At 40.7% G+C, this 24,672-nt stretch overlaps 1 protein-coding gene across 1 annotated transcript in view; it reads right to left on the reverse strand.

The window, feature by feature from the left end:
* Positions 1-247: 247 nt before the first annotated feature.
* wnt6b (wingless-type MMTV integration site family, member 6b) overlaps positions 248-24,672 on the reverse strand; it is a 31,099-nt gene continuing 6,674 nt past the window's right edge. The window contains exons 2-4 of the mRNA XM_030080792.1: positions 18,894-19,114; positions 5,018-5,322; positions 248-1,508 (exon numbers count right to left, since the gene is read on the reverse strand). Of these exons, the coding sequence (XP_029936652.1) occupies positions 1,047-1,508; positions 5,018-5,322; positions 18,894-19,114 (988 nt within the window). The 3' untranslated portion in view covers positions 248-1,046. The remainder of the gene's footprint in view (positions 1,509-5,017; positions 5,323-18,893; positions 19,115-24,672) is intronic.

Consider the following 24,672-nt stretch of genomic DNA (forward strand, 5'->3'; position numbering starts at 1 on the left):
GTCAATGTCTTTTTTTAATCAGGCAACCAATCATGACAAGAAGAAAAGGCTGCTATGTGTGACAGCAATGTTACTGGCCTTTTTTTTTTTTTTTTTATCAGCCCAAAAAGTACTTTTGGCAGCACTTTTTTTAAAAACTAAAATAAGACACTTGCTGCTGTGTGTGAACATGGCCTTAGATACTACAGCATGTTGTAGATAGGAGAGACAGGAGACTATTTTTCTTTAAAGAGTGGCCAAAGCGATCTGAAATATGTAATTTATTTATTTAGGTGTTAATAATGAATAATTAGAGGCTTTGTACGTTTCCTAAGTGTTTGTGTTGCATCTCTTTGTTTTAGATTAGGGAATAACTTATTAACTATTAGAAACTCGCTTGCATCAGCAAGCGAGACCAAGCAAATAGGCTTACCCAAAAGTTAGCTTTGGTTTTAGACAGAAATCCCCATCAAGCTCTGCTACTGAACTGGTAGCTGAAGGGGGCACTGACGAACTGTGCCAGCTGGTCAGAGATCTTTTTCCCAGAAACTTCAAGCTTACTTCCCCCTCTTTCACTGAAACGGAAGATACAAATAGGTTTTACATGAGTCAAGTCTTTTTTAAATTTCTTTGGTCCTTTTTTTATAAACAGCACATATTTCAAAGTTGGTAGCTCAGAGATGAAACAGCAGTTTCTGTATTTTGACTTCTTTTAGTCCCATTTTCAAAGTAGGAATGCCATTGTTTATGCAGTTCAATTTTTTTCTGTACGTTTTCTAACCTTTTGCCAGCTCATCTTATGTCTTTCTGGAAACGTCCTGTCCAAAGTTCTGGCAACCCTATAACCAGAACTGGGGTTAAATAAATGAAATGAAGTGAAATGAGTTCAATTTTTTGGGATTATCTGATCTTGTACGGTGCAAAAACGGAACCAACTGGATTTCCATCAGAAGTCCAAACCTTGCCCTTCTTCCAGTCTAGCTGAACTGAAATGATACCGCAAAAAGAAACTGAAACATTTAGAATATGCCAATTAATTTAACTACTCTCAAGCCCAGTGCTTTCAATCAGTGACAGAGACTCAGCTCTTTTCGGACCAAGCACTTCTTGCACTGGACCACACAGCACCAATGGAAACGACACAGACAGTTCTCCTCAAACACAACTGTTTCCTCCCGGTAGCCCCGCTCGCAGCAGAGCAGATCACAGCCACTGACGTCCATGGCCGTGCTGTTGCACATGCGCCCTCGTGTCCCCAGCGAACCGGTTTTCCGATTGGCCAGGCAGAAATCGGGGGAATCCGCTGAGTAAATCAGATCCTGCTTGTCCGGCGGCTTGATGTTCTGGCCCACGGGGATCAGGGTCTTGCCGTCATTGCCGCCCATCACCTTGGAAGCACCGTTGAAACGCTCCAGCAGGCGGTCGCCCACCTCGCGGAAGTGGGGCATCTTCTTCCAGCACGTGCGCAGCGTGCACGAGCCCGACAGTCCGTGGCATTTGCACTCCGTCCGCATATAGAGCTTCACCGCCTAGGAAGGGAAGTGGTGGATGGATGCAGAAATTTGGTGGGTTTTGAGATAGGAGGATGAGGGAGGGCAAGTGGGGTGAGGGAAGGAGAAAAACAGAGAAAGGTAGAGGGTAGATCAAAAAGGGGGAAAAACGAGAAAAAAGGAGAGGGGGCAGGAAAAAGAAACATGTTTATACCCCAGAGTGAAGCTATGCCGTTATTGACAAATGAAGAATACTCTACAGATGTAATTTATTATGTTTTCACAATATATCACAAAGACACACACACACACACACACACACACACACACACACAGAGAAAGAGAGATAGATAGATAGGTAAGATAAAAGCAGACGCTATTCAGAAGGAATTTAACTCCTCATCCCCCTCCCCTCCCTCCATGTTGCCTCTGGCCTTCCTACATCTAACAAGCCTTGACAACAGATCATTCACTTATATACTGCACATAATTAACCCATCACACACACACACATACACACTCACACACACTTGCAAAGCATGCATACATGTACACACAGGCACATGCACAGACATTTGTACGCATCACAACGCACTTGATCCTCAACCCCTTTAAGTATATAGGTATATTTGTTTGCAGGTCTCTTATTCAGTTCAAAATGTTACGATCCCTAATACTTTAATTGCGATATGCCCTCCTCTCTTCCTCTCCTTGCTCTCTTCTTGTCTACCTGTCTTTGACCCCAACTGAGGCGCATGTCAAAGCAATATAACTGTGTGTGTGTGTGTGTGTGTGTGTTTGTGCATGCACACGTGTGTGCACGTCAGCGTTTCTACAAGTGGGTGTAACAAACGGGAAGCAACAAAGACTGACAGCAATAAGCAAGTAAGAGATGGCTGACTCTCAGAGCTATAACATATTATTAACCTCTCCAAACACATCTCTACTTTTTCAATAGCTGCAACTGGCCATAATTCACTCTTCGTGTACATAGATGAGTGCAGCGTGAGCGACTAAGAGGGACTTTAAACTTCTAAAAGGGCTGAGGAAATGGTAGAAGCTACCTGCCTCAGAGGCTTGAACACAAAATGTGTGGCACGCTCTTGTTTTTGTGTTTCAGAAACTTGATTCTTGTTAGAATATCGGCTTACGGCTCTACACAAATATGGCTGGGGGCGATGTCTTTCTCTTTCGCATGTTCGTGGAATGATGGAACATTCCATAAGACAAGCAATGCTTTTGTTCCTAAAATCCTAGAGTATAAAGTGAAACATCAGACGTTTGCTAAACACTGTAAAGTAAGGGTTAATATGTGCTCTTAAACAGTGCTGGGGTCAATGCATTTTCAGTTAAAATTTATTCAGTGTCAATTCTGTTAAAAATATTTACAGACTTTGAGTAAAATACTCTCTCTTAAATTGGGTCTTCATATTTCTTGTTTTTCCCCTTTGGATATAGCAACCGTCTCATGCCAAAAGTCTTTGTTTTGACTGAATTGAAGGTGAATTAAACTGCTGATTGCTGATGCCATGATAACTAAGTATACTACTGGAGCTACAGAGATAGTCTCTCCCAAGTAACTGATGGAATATCCAACAAAGCATGCAACAGTTTTTTCGAGCTATTATTTACATTTATTTCTAAAACCCTAAACATGGCATGAAAAGACTTTTAGAGGCTTAAAACTAATTAACTACCTCTGTTTCATTACAAAATGTGATATAACACATGTAACTAGGGTGCACTCAGTAGAGCGCAGGTGTCCACCAAGCGTATCTCCCTTTTCCCAGATATTAGGCTGCCCTATGTGCTGAGCAAAACTCGTGAGAGAGTCAGTAGCCAAATGCAATGTTAAACCCTTTTCTGTACAGTAGGCTATAGAAAATATACCGTAAAAGTGTCTTAAATATAGAAATAGTGAGGGCTGTTTTACATGTCATTTTTCACAGTTTTTTATTGCATGACATTTCGCTGAACTGTCAGGCTATGTAACCTATTTTAACCCCTGATCTGACATTTTTACAGTGTTTTTCCTGTGTTCTGTTGGCATCCTTCTCACCAGTGTGTAACCTCGCTATCGGAGTGAACATGAACAATAACAGTGAATGACAGTGAATGAAGTGAGGGGGCGCATTGTGACCCATGGTGGTTGCACAAACTAGACAGAGAAAGAAGAGAGAACTCCTCATACTCTGACAAAAAAACAAAAAAACATCCATCTCAGCTCCCTAAATGTATTTACTACTTGGAAACTCGAGATTTGCTGCTTTGCATGACTTCTCCCGCTGCCAAACAACGTGATCAACATGGAAGATTTTGATAAGCAGAGACTTAACCGTCTCCAGTTAAGCGTCTCCAGTTATATTTGTTTCCCCACACTTGAATACACATTTATTGATATGACAGGCTAGAGTTAGGTTCATCATTTCCTGTCAGCTTGTAAAACTGTGTCGTTGCTGGCTATATTGATTTTTTTTTAACAGTCTGTGGGCCCAAAATACCATTTGAAGTAGTTTTACCTTGTGTTCTTGCAGAAAACTTCACTAAGAACTTCACTATCAGCTTGACGCATTACAAGCCCTACTGACCTATTAATAAACTAAGTGATGTTATGTTTTTTTCTACAATGACAAGGTAAAACTGGAAGTCACTAGTGAGCAAATAGATAATCCCAACACAAAAGCATCTGCGAAACACTGGGTAGTATTTGGGTTCTACAAGGTAGACTGCAAAGTAACTGATAAAGATATGGCTGTTGACTTTGTACAAAGCAGCTGAACAACAGAAAATCACTTGCTATGCTTAGCATGCCAAGTAAGTGAGACTGCAGAGGGACCACAGATGAGCGGAGCAACAGCAACTGTACAACCTCATCTGACTGCCTACTATTCGGCCTCAGCAGGCCCCTTGCCAGAAGCTTGTAAAAAAGCCATCACCGATAAGATAGCAAGATTTATATGTAAGGATCTCCCATGAAGCGGCTGTAGCTGCTGGGATCAGATCTTGTTGAAAGCAAACTGCAACTCATTTTGGAAGGTCTGCATCAGATAGCTGCCTGCTGGAAGAAAAGCAGGAGCTCCTTGGATAAAAAAAGAAAGACTAATAAATGACCATGTCACCAGATGGAATACCACCTATGGCACGATATGTCATGCATCTGAGCAACAAACAGCAGTGACAGCCATTACTTTTGAAAAGAAGATGTCCCATTTGGAACTTAGTCCCCCTTGAGTGGTAATGCATAACATGATACTAGGGGAAGGCTATGTTTATGTCTTGAGGGACTACATTTAAGCTAGTCTCTTCTCAGCACAAGTATACAAAACATAAAACAGCGCTCATTACTGCATGTGTTGACTACATTTCAAATTTCAAATTGGAATAAATGTCTCAGAGCAAAAACATCACTGGTTTGAAAGGAAAATAAACAGTGTCCAAAATTGCGTTGCTATTTTGGTGCTCAGTGAACATATAGAGGTATTTGTAATAACTGGATTGTCCTTTTCAATAAAAGACACAGCAAAGGATGAAAAGCATTTCATACGCACCAGCCGCCCAGCTTCATTGTTGTGCAGATCAATCAGCGCTCTGATGTCGCTCTTGCCCCGTCTCCTCTTGGCATCCATAAACTGTTTTGACTTTTCATAACCAAACTCCACATCATCTCCGCAGCCCCCCCACTCCCATTTCACCCCCTCCCCAGAGGAGGAAGAGGACGGGGGCCTTGGGGGCGCTCTGCTTCTGGTGGCCTCACAGCCGCACTGCAGGAGGTCTCCCATACTGCAAGCCTGGGTCACAGCATGGGTCACGCCCGCCGCTGTAATGGCGTAAACGAATGCTGTCTCTCGGATGTCTGCATGGGACAAGAGAGAGGGGTTTGTTTTTAATTTAGTTACATTTGCACAAAAAGCACAATGAAGCAAAACATACAGAGATAGAGAGGCATGAAAGAGATCAAATGAAAGACACATAGCAGATATTTACTACATGTGGTTTCACTGCAACTTAATCTAGCAACCAGTGAAATCTTCATGTTTCACTACATCTGTGATTCTAAGTGTTCATTGCTGATATTAATCGGTTTGCATTTCCTTAGGCGTTTCAAAGTGTGTCCAGCACTATGATATCTTTTACCCTGCAGTCTCTGTTGATGACTAGTTGATATGGACTAAATCAAGTACCATGATATATTTGGTTGAGTACCTCGATATCGATATTATGACAATATTGTAGGCATGACAACTGGTGCTTTCATAAGAAATTTAATTTTATTTTGTAAAAAATAAAACGAAGGTAAAATAAATTAAAGGTTTAAAAATGAAAAGGGCCAGTGTGGACGGAGTGACCTACATTATCTTCGTAGTTGTAGTGTATTCTTTGTGGTTTGCTTTGCAGTCAAGAGCATGTAATCTGCTAAGATTAGGTGAGCCTTGTCCTGCATGGCAGTAGGCTGGTTATTTTGCGCTGAGACAAAATAAATAAACCCATAGTTACACCTCAGTGTTAGCTGCGCAATCAGCTCCAACATCTCATCATTACAAGCTCCTGTGTACCTGGGCAAGAAAGGGGCTGAACTGATACAAACACATGCAATTTATGGCCTATATAACAAAAATGAATGTGAAATGAAATTATTCTAAGTTGGATCGGAGCAGGGGATTGGAGCCTGCAGCAGTGGTGTAAAGTGCACACATCTGAGTGAAATATTCAACAATACACAACATTTTGCTCACATGCCCTGATAGACACTACCATTTACTTGTATAAAAATGTCACACTTTATTACTTAAAAAAAATCTATTTGAAACCCATTCCAACACCAGAGGCAGCAGTAGTAGATGTGGTAGTTGTTGTGGATGTGCACAAATTCACTCATTCATCCGTCCATCTGTCCATCTGTCCATCCGTCCATCCAGCACATTGTCAGACTGTCCAGTCAGTCAGTAACTGAACTGCATGTAGCAGTAAGATCAAAGCTGCTCTCAATCCTGGTCCATTACTGTGATCATAAGCCAAATTGCATTTCTGTGCTGATGAGGACTATGATATAGTCTCTCTCTCTCCCTCTCTAACACACACACACACACACACACACACACACACACACACACACACCAGCTGCAGGTTTATTTCTGGTGCAGGGCTTAGCACTCCTGGCTAAAGGCATGTCCAACCACAACTGCAAATTGATCCTCTGTCCTCGCCTAAGGCTTCAACATCATTCTCAGCCTTGGCTCAACACATCTTTATTCCCTGCTATTGTTATTTGCTTCTCTCTAAAAGTAAAGGGCCTCTGTGAAAGGACTTCAGAGACCTACTAGACTGAAATAAAAGTTTTCTTTGTTTCCAGAATGTGTTCCTTCGGAAATGTCTTTTCTTTGTCTTTTTATTTTTTTGTTTGTTTGTACAATATAGATGGTATGTGTGTGTTAGTGTTACAACATAAGCATAATTAGAGGGAAAAGGAGGTTTTGCCGTTGTTTTGCTCCACTATCACCTTTGACGTGACATCAACATCATAGTGTAGAAAATACAACAACAAAATATGACAAAGGTAAATGGCAACTCTGAGGGATCTCGCACTTTGTTAAACCTCCCATGTTTACTTCCTGGAGTTATACTCATTAATGGTTAAACTTGGGATTTGCACCAATTCACATGATTTCTCCCATTTTACCACACATCGTCAACACTGAAGATTTTGACAAGTTTCATGGAAGTGTCTCCAGTAATAAAACAAGTTATAGGTCCCTGACAGTCTATAAGCTTTTCCACAATTTTATACACATTCACTCAGTTCATTCATACAACAGCTTTAGCATTTACTGTTAGCATATACAGTTGTGTTGTTAGCTGATACTTCCACAACAAAATCCAAACTTCATGTCCACCACCTCCATGTGAGGGACCTCTTATTAAATCTTAACCAGATCATTAAACATGTGAGAAGTGATTATTTTTCCGATTTAATTACTTGTCCTGCGACCCTTGTGAGGATAAGCGGTTTAGAAGATGAATGAATGAGTGAATGAATAATTACTTGTAACAAACACAAGTTTAGTACTATTAATCAGCTTTTAAATACTGTAACTCACATGCGCCCTTCCTCCAGCCCTAGTGATATAATTCCCACTAAATTTCTGAAATCTGTCCTCCCCAGCTTAGCTCCCACCCTATTTTTCAACCCTTATCTACTTTTAATTACTCTATCACATCTGGTTCTGTTCCCGACTACTTTAAAATTGCTAGTATTCAGCCTCTCCTCAAAAAACCCTCCCTCAATCCAGAAATTTTAGATAATTACAGACTGATCTCCAAACTTCCCAAAATACTTGAAATATAATGCTGAAGACCAATTCCTGAGCCTGATTGAAGGCCATAATATTTTTGATAAATTTCAATCAGGCTTTCATCATAAGCACAGCACTGAGACTGCACTACTAAGAATGACCAATGACATCATGCAGGCTGTTAAACATGAATTCTCTATACTTTTACTTGACCTAACTGCTGCCTTTGATACCATCGACCATGCCATCTTATTTGATAGGTTGGAACACTAGGTTGGCATTAAACTCTTCTTTGAATAATAGATATTTTAATGTCTGTATTAACAACTATGTGTCCGTGTCAATGCCCCTGCTGTGTGGAGTACCTCAGGGGTCTGTTTTTGGAGCAATCCTCTTCTCATTATACATGCTCTCTCTTGGCCATCTGTTTAGCCGCTTTCAAAACATTTCATACCACTGTTATGCAGATGATACACAGATATATTTCTCAGGCAAACCCAATAACCTGAATCAACTTTCTTCTCTCTATGATTGTTTAGCTGCTGCCACCAAGTATTGGATGTCCCTTAATTTCCCTGCCGTAACCCTAATAAATTGGTCCTGATAACCTTGCCACCTTAGTTGTTCAGTTTATTGGCCCACTCCATTCAAATATTAAATCCCCTGCTAAGTATCTTGGTACCATCTTTGACCAGTGTATGTCTTTTGACCTCCATGTGATGAAGCTCACTCAGTCCTGTTTTCCTCACCCAAGAAACATTGCAAAAACCAAAAAATTCTTGTCTTGTAGGAACCTTGAACTTCTAATTAAATTTTATTTTCTCACATCTAGACTACTGTAACTCCTTCTATACATGTCACAGTTGACTCAGAATGCCACAACCAAACTATTAATTAGAATGAGCCATAGGTCCTATATAACCCCTGTTTTTGCTTCCCTCCATTGGCTTCCTGTAAAATTCAGGATAAACTATAAGATTTTATTGATTATATATAAAGCACAACATGATCTTGCCTCTAGTTATATCGCTGACCTATCCTTATTCCCCACAACACTTCTCAACCACTCTGATCATTAAGTCTGGCTCAAAATACGAAACAAAAGGTGACTGCACCTTCTCATTTGTAGCCCCCACCCTTTACAATAATTTCTCACAACCGATTCGTCTTGCCGACTCCCTGGACTGTTTCAAGCACCTTTTTAAAACAATTTTTTTTACACAAGCCTTTTCACAGATACCCACTGAAGATCTTTGGATTGTCTCAGCATCTATGTCTTTTCTGTGTGCCCTTTCATTGTGTGTGTACATATGTTTATACGTATGTGTGTGCATGTCAGTAGATGCATGTATCTTTTTTTAATGTACTGGTTTTTCTATGCATTGGTTTTTATCTTGCCGCGTGTGTGAAGCACTTTGTAACTGTGTGTTTTAAAAAGTGCTGTATAAATAAAGCTTCACATACTTACTTACAATATGAATTAGGTGAATGTGTGAACACTCAAGTTGTCAAGATGGACTTCTGGTCTCTCTGATATCACATGAATGCAGTATTATGCAGTATTAATTTCTCAACTGCCAAGTGTATACAGATGCAGGGAAGTGATACGATATCCACCTTTATTTCCTATATCAGCTTCAGGCATGCAAAAGTACAGACAGGCGGGTGGAAGAATTTGGAAATTGCAGGAGCTATACCTATGTCTTCAGGGACTACAATTAGCTTCTTCCCAGCACGGGTGCAAAAAACAAAAAGAAAAAAGCACTCATTTAGTGTTGACTAGATTTCAAATTTGAGTTGAATGTCTGAACATCACTGGTTCAAAAGGAAAATAAACAATGTTCAAAATTGTGTTCCTATTTTGGAGCTCAGTGAACACAGAACATAGAACATAGAAGTATGTGTAATAACTGAGTTGTCCTTTTCAATAAAAGAAACAACAAGGGATGAAAAGCATTTCATACGCACCAGCCGCCCAGCTTCATTGTTGTGCAGATCAATCAGGGCTCTGATGTCGCTCTTGCCTCTCCTTTTGACATCCATAAACTGTTTTGACTTTTCATAACCAAACCGCACATCATCAGCAGCAAACTATGGCAAAAGTAAGATCTAAAGCGCAAACTTTGAGGGATCTCGCACTTTGTTAAATGTCCAGTGTTTACTTCCTGGAATTAAACCAATTAACGGTCATAAACACCAATTGCCCAAAGCCAGGCTTGGTGACTGGAACTGTATCTGTGGCCTGGAAACACTTATTGGTTTAACATTCTATCAGGAAGCAGGCAGTGGGAACTGTTGGGGCCTTCAATGATTTCAATGGCAGAACTCTGTCTAGAGAGATTGCTCTGGGACCAGGGATTTTGCATGTCTGTGTGTGTGTGCATGTGCATGTGTGTGTGTGTGCAGGCACTTAGCAGGCTATTGTGCTTATGGAGCCTAAGTGAAGGACTTTTATTTCTGTGAGCTGGAAGGCGGTGAGCGTGCAGTCACTGCCGCCAACACTGCCAACTCCATATCGCATGATTCAGTGAATGGGATTCATTAGGAACGGTCACACACACACACACACACGCACTGGTGGCGTGCGACGAGACCTGCATACACCAGCCCGCCGTGATATCAATACCAGCTGTACACCCCAACACCCAGAGATGTCTCCAGTACAGGCAAAACTGTGTAAGGGCGCATGCACATGTGTGCGTGCGTGCGTGTGTGTGTGTGTGTGTGTGACATTGTCCATGCATGTGTGTGCGAAAAGTTTTATGTAAAGTTGAAGTATCCATTACATTTCATAAACAGTCAGCTTGTCTTCTGTTTTGTGTACTGTAATGCCCGGCAAGTGAGCACACACACCTGACAAGTCCTCGGTACTGTTTATCTTTATGGTTTATCTGTTTGTTTGGGATTGGCTGTGACTGATACGGGACTAAATAAAGCACTCAAGTGTCTTCTGTCAACGTGAACTTGCATGTGCATGGTTCTGCAAACTGCAGAAGCGGTGTGTGTGTGTACGTGTGTGTGTGCATGTGCGTATGCGTGAGTGTTTGCATACTGTACATTGTGAATACATGTGCATGCTGTACAGCCTCCTTGCAGCTCAGATAAAACCACACCTTACTGTTCCCACTGTTCTGAATCTCAGCTGAAAAATGATTTTTCAGGAGCAGCAATGTTCTCAGATCAAGGTCATGCTGAACACATCCCTGGACTTATGCAGGGTTGTGTGATTTCTCAATACACAAATAACTAGCAACACATTGTGTTAAAAACACAATCAGAGTCCCTGATCATTGCATTCATAATTCCATTAAAAGTGTAGCTGTCCAGATGTCTGTAATGGCAGCAGACGCCCTCCTCTGCAGCAAAGTAAGAGAAAATCAAGGAGGGCTCAAGCGTTTTTCATTTAAATATAAACTTTGTTGAGGAAAGCATGGTACAGCATGCAATGCAGCGGCACCAGTTATGTTTTATGTGTAATATTTTGAGCAAAATATGTATCATTTGACATTATTTACACTACAAAATGAAAACACTGTGTTGCATATATTTTATTCTTGATGACAGCTAAGGGTCTCACTGACCAGGAGCAAAATCTCACCCATCACATAAAGAAGATGAGAAGCCAGTGTGATGGAAATGTTTCACTGCCCTCACAAACTGGGGAAAGAATTGAGGAAAAGAGTGCGAGAGAGAGATTTAATAAAGAGAGAAAGAGAAAACAAAAACGAGTCCTGAGACATAACAAAGAGCAGAGGATTGCAAGTGAGACTGAGAGAAAAGAGAAGAGTATGGGTAACAAGTAAAAGAAGGTATCAAAAATCGTATGAGTTGAGGCTCCCTCTTTCATATTTTCCTCGGAGACATGAATTCCAAACAAATTCTCTGCCACGGTGGGTGCCTGGGCCTGTCTAGGTCTGCTCCTAATGCCAGAAGGCCCTTCTGCAGGAATTAGCTGCTCATATTTTTTTAATACTTTTAGTCCATGATGCAGGGGGTCTGGGATGTTAAAATTGAAAACAAGTTGTCTGGAAAACAAAAAAACAGTCCACATACACAAAGGTAAAAATATATGAGCATGTTTTCACATGCAGTATTTAAATTATCTGACTTGTACTCTGCCTGTCTATATTTTTCTCATGATTGTTTTTCCATCTGTTAAAATTGTATGCAGTGGTTAGTATGCTACTGTCTGACCATTAGGAAGGATGAAACAGTCAGTGGTTGAAATATCAGATTCTTAGTGTCAAACATAACAAAACAAACAAAGTCAAGATAGCCTGTCTATCAGTAGAGATGGTTATATAAAGTTGTATGTTAAAGAATAGCACTCATTTTTTAAGAAGAGTGTTTAATATGCATAGATTATATGCAATAAACAATGCTGCATGTAACAGCACTAAGCTGAAGCATAAACAACTGTCAAGCCACTTGCTCTTGAGCGAGTGTGCCATTCATAATAGAGACAAATTAGCCTCAGTAAATTATGTAATTACGAGGCTTCGGTGAGAATCTTGAAGAGAAAATGAGGAGGCCTTTGTGTAGCTGCCTCTGGTGAGTGTAAATAACACTGATGGGTCACGCACACACGTTTACTGTACATACAGGTATGCACACACACACACACACACACACACACACACACACACACACACACACACACACACAAAACATCCAAACCATAAAACATGCATAACATAAGCTGTTGCTTCAAAGTAAAATGCATACAAATGTATATATGCTGATATGACATATGACCTAAGTGCTGACCTCCTGCCCAAGCATCTGCAATGCGTTAACTTCCAGTTTGTTATTGGAAGTTAATACATTATAGTAATCATTGCAAGTCGGTCAATGTGAACAGTAGTCAGTGACACAATTAAGTAGTAAATGACAGGGAAGTTGAATTTTGTATCATACTCAAGATGCCACGATGAAATATTTTTCCCTTGCTTCACGATTATATATCAAATGTCAATATTATCCTCTCCAGTTCTGCCACTGCAGCTCTGTCGCACTTGGTTTCTGCAACAGTCATCAAAGAAGCCACTTTTATTCAGGCTCTTTTTTGTAATATCAGTCTGTTACGATTGTGGGTCATTATTATGCGATGATTATCTATATTGAGTGTGTAATGCAGACTGTTTGTGACTTTGACAAACAGCCAGCTTTGTTGAAGTTTTGTTGGCATGTGTCATATCTGGTCAAATATGGCCTCAATAAACATTGTTAAGACCTATACTGTATTAGGATAGCAGATATATCTTATTTTTTGTCATGTATGTGCTACAAATATGACCTTATGTCATGTCTGGAAAAATCCAAGCTCAATATGTTTCTAGAAAACATGCATCTATGGCATATGAGATGAGATATACTTTACTGTCCCACAAAGGGGAAATTTGTGGAATAAGTGCAAAAGTGCACTTATTCCACATCCACATTTAAAAACACAGACAGACAACACACATAAGCAGCATTTGTACAAACATTATAGGTAGACAGATAGGTAGGTAGTAGGTAGTATCTGTATGTGGTGGTATCTACCTACTGTATCTGGGATGACATGAGCTCTGGATTCTGGCAGTATAAAGGGGTCCCACACTGGAGTTTGATATGCCCCAGACATGAAATTTCTGACTTTCATATTCGGAGAGTATCACTATGGATATCATCATATTTGGATCATATCTTGGAATATTTGGGCAACGATTCTTGGAGATTCTAGGGATTTTTTGCGCAATGGAATCAAGGGACAGGAAAGGAAGCTCCACTATCCCCCCCCCCACCTCCACCACGACCACCATCACCACAAAGATCGGGTGTGACACAGTCTAAGAAAAGTACTTGAATACACGACAAGTATGAATGCAGCAGGTCTCATCCAACCTGATCACTGCAGGGAAGCCAAAGCTTTGTGAGTGAGGCAAATGTTATTACAAATAGTGGACCTTGGGACTCACAGCGCTGTTGTTTGGCTTCAGACCATTTGAATTATGCAGTCTGGAGTAATTTCATGGTAATTTTTTTGCCCTTTTTTGAACTCTAAACCAACAGTCTCCATGACTCCAGTTGCTCTGGGGAAGGAAGATACAAAGTTTCACATTTGCTGTGTGTTACACTGACATGTATGCTTGATTACCAGCTGAGCATGAATCTTTGTATTGCATACCTGTACCAGGCAAGACATGTTTGCATGTTTGTATGTATGCATGTGTGCGTACCTGCCTGTATACCTATGTGTGTGTGTGTGTGTGTGTGTGTGTGTGTGTGCGTGCGTGTGTGTCTATGTGAGACAGGGCCATATAGGTGGAACAAGATAAATTCCTCTTTTATGCTGTTTTTGACATGGTTGATAACCGGCTTAATTACTCAGCAACCACTGTACACCCCAGGGGAAGAGTCAATGTTTATTCTAGAGTGGTATTGTATTACACACACACAGTGGAGGAGTGGAGCAATAACATCCTTGCTTTGATTTCTATCAACTTCTCTCTGTAAGCTGGCTCACACTGCTAGTCCTGACCACTCTGAGATGAAGGCAAAAACAGCAATAACTACCCATTAAAGACAAGGAACCAAAAAATGCCACAACCTTTTGGAGCAAACTGCAAGTAAAGGGTTTAATTGCAGAGAAGAGAATGCATGGATTCCGATGCAATGCAAGTTGTCATCCTTGTGTCGACATGTTCATTCATTCACACTTCTTGCAGTAACGGTATGAAATGGCAGCGTTTCAGTAATGTTGTGAAATCAACTAAAAACCTTGGATTCACCTACGAAAACACACATACACACACACACAGACATGCACAAGCGCTTAACCTTAACCAAAGAGGAATGCACGTCAAACAAGTCATAATCATTACAAACTCTCACTGTGCCAGTGCCACATGAATGTATGTGTGTTTTTCCAGCCACGCTGAAGTGAGTGTCATTTATCCATCATCTCCCTCATCACATTCTGAATAAAATTATAATAAAGATACAGGGGGGCATTTTATAAGCATTTTAAATTGCTCCATTACAACTGTGCCAACAAATCTGCCAGTAAAAGATATTTGATGTGATATAGACATATTCTGCCCCCACCTCTCTCTCTCTCTCTCTCTTGCTCTCTCTCTCTCTCTCACACACATACACACACACACACACACACACACGCACACATACTTAATCATGATCATACCAGTAGAGCACTCGATCTTATCTAAAATGCTTCACTCATGGTCTGACAAGGTATACAGTGTGCTTTCTCTCTCAAACACACATGCGCACACACAGCCACCATGCCTCTATATCATATGCTACAAAGTCAAGCCCACCTCTAAGCAAAGTCAGCCAGCGAACACACAACAAAACTACAGAAACCCTGTGAGGTTTACGTGTTTGAATAGTGGGAGAAAATAGCCTGGAGATATTTTTACAAAGTGGGGAGGAAGATGTTTCAGCCAGCTAGTTTGTGCTGCGGACCACCTACCTCCCTATGGCTGTGTTATCACTGTCCTATTTGCAAAGTGTTGCGAAACACATTTTAAGATTAGATTAAAGAAAATACTTCCATAAACTGAAGCTGCTATAGTTCATTAAGAGTCAATCTAGTGTTAAGATTAGTCAAAGACATAAAGTGATTGTCCTCATCTGCATTCATTGTATTAGTGTCACTGTAACAACATAGTCTGTGAAGACAGTGAGGCATAGCCCTGCCCGAAAGTAACTAAACACTGGCGTAAATGAGATATAAAGTAAACGGAGGTCAGTGGAATCGCTGAGATCCACTCAACCCCTTTGTGAGAAATAGCATTAAAATTCAAAGCTGTTCTGAAGGATTATCTTCATCATCTAGTGAGGTCTTTCTAACCCCTACTAAGGCACTTTTATTTTGGCATTTACTGGTGCTAGTCAATGACAAACGACCATTAAGTAAGGGATCCAGGTAATTGAGGGCGAAGGCTTCAAAACAGTGAAGCACTTTGGCCTCACTTATAGACAGGCAGGAATTTATGATAAATTGCTAGTCTGTCTTATGCTGGTAGACTCTTGCCCTCCCTCTCTCTCTCTCTCTCTCTCTCTCTCTCACACACACACTCTCTCTCTCTCTCTCTCTCCCTCTCTCTCTCTCTCTCTCTCTCTCTCCCTCTGAGTAAGACCGATGGTGTGGTAATTTCAAATGAAACAAGGGGAAAATGTTCTCTACTTAAGGACACATTCAACTACATGAGGTATCAATCCATAAAATGAACTGCTCTGTACGTGTGAAGGGAAATACTGCCCTGGTGGATGACCACTCTGCTTTAATGTGGCATGCTGTTACTTAAACTTGATGGTCCATGACATTTTCTTAGTGAAAATGTACCTGTTTTTGCTTGAGATAAGATGCTCTCAGGACTGACAGTATTAAATTTTCCAGACTTCCAGAACTTCTTTCTAAGTGGACCTACCTGCCCCTCTAAAGAGCACCTGTCGTATGAGCCACCAGAGCCATGCAGAGCTTCCTTCTCCCATTGTAAATACGATGAAGTTTTCTTTACTCTACCTCTGATTCAGAGAGGGTAACAACTGTACATTAATTGATTTGACCAAACACTACGAGCCTCAGTGTCACTTGTGCTGCAGCAACAAAGCACAACTGGCATTTGCTCGATCGGGGATGGGCAACAAATGCATAAACCTTTACCTGCAGCAAACGTTTTCCAATTCATATCAACAAAAGCAAAATTGTGACCCATGGAAACCATTAGCAAACTTAAAAGGAACAGACTTCCAGGTGGTTGCGTGGTTATAATATGAACACAATGTAATCCTAAAATCTGTTATGCAGCAGTTGCAAAGTGGAGCAACTGAAGTCACTGTTCTTGAGATGTTCTTTATAATAGTGTGCACACCCTGTAGTCCTTTTATGAGGTATCATGTTAATGCCAATACCCCTGGTCTATCAGCCAGCCCTGAGACATTCTATTACCAAACAATGCTTAACTTTACCAAACAGGATTACAGACTGAGCCTGGTATGAGTTACAGACTGTTTATGGCACTGCAAAACTTTGTCCCTGCATGTTTTTGTCTTGGGGACAAGCAAACATTAGTTGAAATATCTATTTTACTATTTTGCTGATTGTTTGTGACTCTGGGAAAGTATAAAGTATGAATTGTCGATGGGTGCATGCAGTAGCATTGGCCACGTAAGCAAAACGTACAGAAGAAAATACATGTGATGGATGCACTTAGACCTTTTACATGCTTGCTCTGTTGCACTGCAGCTGCATTGTTGCTCCACTCCATGGTGAATTATTTAGATAATTCACAATATAGATGCAACGCTAGGCGGACTACCAATACAGATAATCATCTCAGGGACTGGTCAATTCCATTCCAATATCTGGCATGTAAATTTGAAACTGATCCCATTTAAAATTCTAATACAGAATTTTCATTTTTGATGAAATTGCCCTTTATACTTGAAGAAAGATGTAATATTTAAGATATGCACACACTGATAAAATTACTTGAGAAGGTGAACAAGTTATTTTTCCACTTCATTTTGACTGTAACGATAAGTGAGCACCGTACATCAGTGTACATGTTTTCCAGCAATGAGACCCAAAATGGGTTTAATAATATGTGTGTGACGCATATTTGGCTTTCATAATGAATTAATATTGGATGTTCCCTGTTTGTTGACAAAATGCAGCACTGTCAGGACACAGATAAAGGTCCTCTGTGGTACCACTCAAAGCACAGACAGACAGCTCTCTATGAACCTAGTCATACAACAGAAAAACCAACACAGTAATTGCTAAGGACCCAGCAGTGACCTGACATTAGCTATATTACAGACTTCAAAGAGCTGGAGGAAGATGTTAAGAGATCGTACGAGAGATGTTAAGGGAAAAGGCAATTTTAGAAGATCATTTTGAGCATGCACAATCTGATGAAGAGGAGAGAGTCAGTCAAGTGTGAATATGTCTGGTCTGAAATACAACAGCTGCCCTTGTCTTTTGGACTGCCATCAGACAGCGATCTGACCTCAAGTTGACGTAAGGCCGCCACTGCGGTCGTGAGGTCATGGGTTCAGATCCTAAGGTACTCAGGGCTGAAGAATGGGAGATGACACTTTTTAAAAGCATGGACCTTTTCTAACAACCACTAACAACACTACCAAAGCTTTTGGAAAGAGTGCCGGTGGGAACCGTGCTGATGGCACTGGAAACAAGGGATGAGGGGAAGTGAGTGCTAGTCCAAATCCCACATCTGCAATGACCTTTGGAGACAGTTTGGTCGCTTCCAAAACCTATTTATTGTATTAACACCTGTGTTTAAATGTAGCTTGGTGTCCTATACAGACATCCTATTAATTCTGCCTCTATCTGCTTCAACATTATGAAGCACATATAAATGGGGCTCCATACTACATATACTTCTGAGGATTGATTAATTTTGCCTGCCACAAACTGACAAATTGATGGATAACAAATGTCAAAACCCCTCTAATCTAATGCAGAGGACATGCTCCAACCCAATTACACCCAATTCTAGGCATTAACCACTTCTTGACCCGCTTTACTTAAGACTGATTTACTGGTAATCTATAACAAAGATGTCATGAAGACAGATGAGTGAGATAGTCTAATTTGGCCACAACAGTAGAGTCAAAACCCTTTATAAAGCTCACTGACTTTGCAACACCTTTGACTGATTGTTGCAATGCAATTCAACTTTGTTACTACACGTCCATCATGGGACACTCTCAGAAAACAGTTGTACAACACAAGTGACAAAAGCTACAACTTTGTACTGTGTTGTTTGAAAGTATTAGTAACCACAGATTGTTATCAAACTACACTCAGATCTATGTTACATCATGACAGTCAAAGTCATGACAGAAAATACATGAACCATCATGTGCATACTCTCCGGAAGCCAGAAATGGAAGAAGGTTGGGCTTGGGGCCAGCAACCGCAATCCAGAAAAACCTCAACGCTACAGAAACATTGATGAAAACCCGGGTGAGCTTCATCGATGGCCTATGTTCCTCAGGGAACTTAAAGGCCTAAGTAAGAATCATGTGCATACTGAAAAAAAAAAAAAAACATTAGAAACACCAAAAGGTTATGTTTTTCCTTTTCGTGCCCACTCACCTTGTTGCAGTATTTTGCCAAAGTACTTGTTGTGGCTGGTGCAGTTCCATCGGCGGTACCTGAACTGGTACTGGCACTCCCTGACGCCCAGCCTGGCTCCTTTGGCCACCTCGCTGACAATCTCCGGCTGGGTTTGGCACAGCTCGTTCTGCTTCCCCACCAGACGCTTCGTCTTCCTGCAAATGCTGTTTGGGTCCATGACCAGCGGGCTGCCCACCGCCCTGAAAGAACAAGGCCAGTGTCACAACAGAATGGAACAAACAGAATGTAGAATAGAATAGACTATAGATACAATATGATACGATACGATACGATACGATAAACTGTATCATCCATGGGGAAATTGTCTAGTGGTACAAAGGATACAAGAGGTTAAAAAACACACAAGGAAAACACAAACAATGAAGAAGAAAGGAGAAGAGAAGAGCTGGATAGTGCTGCCTTCTACATTGTTAGAACAGTGTAAAAAATATTTATTTCCTTGTTGTATGACTATACAATTATCACTCAGTAGCATGACTACAATAAAAAATTACCCACTACTGCAAAGCTCTTTTTGCTGAGCAATACCTGTTAAACTTCAGCTCACAGTAAACAATGCTGTCACACTGATCAGGGTGAGAAATTAGCACCAGCAGCAGAGTAAAGGCTAGCTAGTTTTATCTAAGTTTGCCAGATTTACCCACCACTTTTCAGCCACAGTGATTGCGCCTGTAAGACATATGGTTCTTGACCAGGCATGTGTTCAAAGCTTTGGGAGACAACATGGGGCCAAGTTTTCCAGAAGCATCTTGGTTCTGACATCATCTTAGCTTCCCAAGTCAGTCCTTTGGAATCAAACTGTGGCTGGAAGGACTACTTGGTCCTCACAAAGTTGGAAGTTGAAGAACACACAGACAGACAGTTTACAGTTGATCCTAATGGTAAGTTACTTCTGGTAAACCAGAAAACAGGCTTTCCAGATGACCGAGCCGCTCCATAGATGACATTATAGTTAAGACCCCCATGACATAAACCACATGCATCCCTCAAATCAGCACTAAAAACTAAAATCTTGTCTCAAAGCACAGTGTAGACATCTTGAATGTCACCAAAAAACACGTGAATGTGTGTGTCCATTTCTAAGTGTCTGGCAAAATAAAGCAAGCACTCCTCAGGTAGTTCAAATATTCTAAACAACATTAATATATACAATTCTTGTATTTGATGAATATTGACTCTAGACCTTCTCAACAGCTTTGACAGATGAGTGTGTATAATAGGGATAAATAGTTTATTCCAACTCTTAATGGGAAAGAGGGGCTTGGCTCTGCTACAGGAAAGGACTGCCAGACTCTGTGGTCGCGTCAGTGGAACAGGAGACCGGCTCTCCTCTCTTCTCTTCTATTTACTTGGTCTCTTCTTGGTCTCTCTGTTCTTGATAGCAGAAATGATGATAATGATGGCTTTATGAGATGACTTCATGTCTCTTCTCTCCTTCTATATTTTCTATCTCTCTGCCTTAACAGCCCCCTGCTCATCACCTCTACTCACTCTGTTCAGCTTTTTCTGCCTCCCATTCCTCTCCACTGTTTCCTGCTCATATCCTCCCCTCTCATTTCCTCTTCTCTCTCGCTCACTTCTTCTCCACAGCTGACTTTAAGTCGCTGAATCTCCAGCTCAGAGGATGTGATCCGTAACGTCAGGTTTTACCATGAAATAGGAGTCAGAGGGGTATGTATGAGACAGGGAGGGAGGGGGAGAGAGAGAGAGAGAGAGAGAGAGAGAGAGAGAGATGGACTACCTCATAGGTTTTCATTCAGCCCTGTTCCTGTTAATCGCACCGCCTGATATCATTCATCTGCCTCGTGAGTTTGTTTTAAGAAGCCAAACAAGCACTCTTGCCAATCCCCTTTCCTGGCGGTCTGATACTAAGTAAGACATTGCACACACACACACACACACACACACACACAGAGACACACACACAAATATGCATATCTATATCTACATAGATATAGATATATAATATAATATAGATATAGAAACCCCCTCACATACATGCAAGCACAAATGCATTCCCTGTATTGTCAACCAGATGTGTTCACGCAGACATACACAGATATATGTAACTTGAACCCCCAACTTAACACACAAACACACACACACACACACACACACACACACACACACACACACATACACACAGTAGTTGGTGAGAACCTATGCGTTCCAAGAAAGTCAATTACTCCAATAAATCTAAAACCATTTAGATGGCGGACTAATATGTCAACACGTATCTCTGATTGAATCAAAACTCTGTGCGCTGGAAACCTAATGTCTCAGTCAATTACGTCATGGAAAGGCAGATCCAGAGGCAAACTGCCCAAACACTGTTATCCAGCAGGACTTAAACATATGATAATGGAAGGCAGCATGGATTACAGTTATGGATTTCTCATAATCCATTCTAATAATTCAACTTGTCTGAAGATTAGGGGGAGTGAATGTAACTAATCCCACAACATGAGCCATTATATCTGCTGTATAATGTGAGAACCTGGTTATTATAATAAATGTCTACGCATGCAGTGGCACATAAAAATACACACATAGAACCACTACTGCTCTGTCTGTAGTTATTGACAATGTATTGACAACATCTCCATAGCAACAATGCAGTAAGTTTGGTGCAGTGGGTGTTCTCACTGTGTGTGTGTGTGTGTGTGTGTGTGTGTGTGTTTGTGAGGTAGTCACACAGACAGTATGTATGATTTAGATATGATTCCAGCGCCTACCCATCCCAAGTTAATTAGCAGGTACAAGTAGAATACTTAGCAACACACACTCCCTCTCAACAACCCCTGATTATCTACCCACTGTCATCAGGATCTGTGTGTGCGTGCATGTGTGTCTGTGTGTGTGTATGAGAAAGTAAGAGAGAGAGAGAGAGAAGAAAAGCAATCTGTGATTTTTGTGAGTACGAGTGCTCATGATTCTATTTATATAGGAGAAAAACTATTTATACATGCATGTATGAGTTTGTGTGTGTGTGTGTGTGTGTGTGTGTGTGTGATAGCATATGTGCCCACAAGTGCGCAAAGTGGTTTGTGTGACAGAGAAAAGGACTATAAAAGGACTATACATGCATGTATGCATGTCTCTGTGTGAGAAAGAGATACAGAGATCTTCATGTGAATCTGTGAAAGCAAGAGACAAAGACAGTGTTTGTGTATGCAGTGTGCGTGCAGTGTGTGTGTGTGTGTGTGTGTGTGTGTGTGTGAGCTTGTGCGTGTACACGTATGTGCCAGCAGCAGGGCTGGGAAGCAAGCTCCGTCAGCAGCTCACAAAGTCCAGACTGGATTTTACAATGGGAGGTGTAGAGTCGTAAAACTAGTGAGCGCACTGGATGGAGTTTTGCTCTGAGTCCTGTGTCATTGTCAGAGAACAAGAGAGGCAGCTGGAGGTGTGGGAGGATTTAGACACAGAGAAAAGTTTCCCTAACATCTCTCTTTTATCACAAAGGCAAACAGATAGGAAGTATTAGGAAAAAAAGACATGACATGGCTAAAAAGCTAATTCAGTTGCCAATGGCAAATTAATGAACAATAGCAGAGGCATTTTCAGATTTTGCTTTTTTCTTCTTTTTTTTAATCACATGGAATAAAACCACACTTCTCAAAATCCAATTTTCAGAACGCTCAACACATATTACAAAACCATTTAATATGAACAGAACATTTATAGAGTAAGTATATAATCCAAGTTGATAATACAGTCACTGACGATAGCTGGGCTTCAACTAACCACACTCATAAGCTTCCCTGACACTTCCTTAAATTGCAGTTTTTTGGCGTTGCTGTTGCTTCGTTTCAGAGTTTACACTTTAATTAATTTCTTCTTTTTTTTTGCATTTCAAGGGAAAGATCATAAGTTACAATATCTGTTTTTTTAAATAACTCAATAACTTGCTATCATAAATTTAGAAATAGATTTTATTACACAAGTAATTTTACTTCAACTCTACTTAAGTATAATATCAGCAAAGTGACACTACTTCTATATAGTATGTTTTTGCAATTTCTTCCTACCTGACTCTCAACAAGGCACAGTACCAGCTTAACATGCTGTTTGTCTTCTGGTGAAGGCTTTTTATCCAAAGTGGTTTGCCGCACCATGAGGCACACATTTTTAGCATGGGTGGCCCCAGTGGGAGTAATACTGTGAAACTGCCTGATAAATTGGATAATTGTTGGATCAACGTCAATATATGAAGTATTTTCCTAACCCTAATCAGTTGCACAACATTTGCAAGGGGACAGTGGAAACAGTGGAGAAAAATATTGGTTAAAAGGGAAACAAGGAATGGCAGGACTTGAACCTATGCCTCTAGAAGCTGTGTCGACAGTAAGGCTGAACAATTATATAAATAAAATCATCAAAGTCGCAATATGGCCGAGTGCAATATCTAAGGATCAAAGGTGCTGCAGTTTTTTAATAAAGGTAAAATGTGTGTCAAAATACTGCTTTAAATGAAGTATTGCAGTGCTACAGAGATGCCCTGGTTCACAAATCCTAGTTTCCAAATACCACCATTATTATCAGTTTGTTCAGAGAAAATTAAAAATATGATGCAAAAATGATCATTCCTACTAAAATCATGCATCATATTGCAATTGCAATATTTGTAAAATTAACCACAATATGATTCATATCACCATATCACTGAGCCCTAGACAAGAGGCTGGTTGAAGAGTCAGATAACCCTTGTTAGGGTTACGTGAGAAGTGTGCATACACTTGAGATTTAAGGCAGAAATATGAGAAAGTAAAATGCAGGTATAGCAAAATGGAATGCTTGTGCAACCTCTTTGGCTCTGGCTCAACGGAGTGAAATGAGTCTGCAAACACGGTTCAAGGTCATGCTGAAACACCCACTCTGGGCTGTATTTGATATCACTGGAGGAGAAAGCAGATGTGATGTTGATGTGACTTGAAAGGATAAACTGCAAGATGCTGCAATGCAAAAAGGAAGTGGTCTGCTGTGGAAAAGTGCACCGCTGATACACACAAACAGGGAGTGCATTGATTGGATAATTGGAGTATCCAACATTCCTTCCAGGGAGAAAAAGATTTGGAGAGCTGTACGTAAAAATGCGCACTCATGTGACACCAAACCAGAAGCAAGTGAATGCCCAACGACATCAACCTAAGTGAGCATCTGAGCAAAATGGAGGTTGGAGGTTCAGTACAGATTCCACCTAGGAGCAGTACTTTAGAGTCTTGCTACACCTGCAACAAGTCAATGAAAAAAGCAAAGCAAACATTTTTTTAAAAAAAAACAAAGCTCACTTCACTTGCTGATGCTTGCTGCAAGGTGTGGGTGGCTATTTGTGTTTATTGCGCCACTTCATATTTTATTCACTCGCAATGTGTACTGTTAAGAATACAAATGAGGTACATTAGCAGATACAAGAATCAGGCCCAAATCTACCTATGATCTCAGGGCCCATCAGGTCTGCGGGCCTCTAATCTCCACTATGCTTTTACTGAAAGAAAAGCCATAGGTGGGGAGTCACTGTTACCACTGACTCAACAGCGTCTCTTGTAGAATTTTTTCTTAACAGCGATGGCGTGATCTTAGAAAGTAGTCTCATCAGCACTGGCACTATTGTGTGACTAGACTGTAGAAATACTGCAGAAATATTTAAGGAATAGCAGTGTGTGTGTGTGCTTCCCTTGCTCTGCCTGTGACTGCATGTTGCTGGTTGCTGTGATCACCTAAGTAGGCTGCATTTAAT

The sequence above is a fragment of the Myripristis murdjan genome, chromosome 21, assembly GCF_902150065.1.
Source record: "Myripristis murdjan chromosome 21, fMyrMur1.1, whole genome shotgun sequence".
NCBI lineage: Eukaryota > Metazoa > Chordata > Actinopteri > Holocentriformes > Holocentridae > Myripristis > Myripristis murdjan.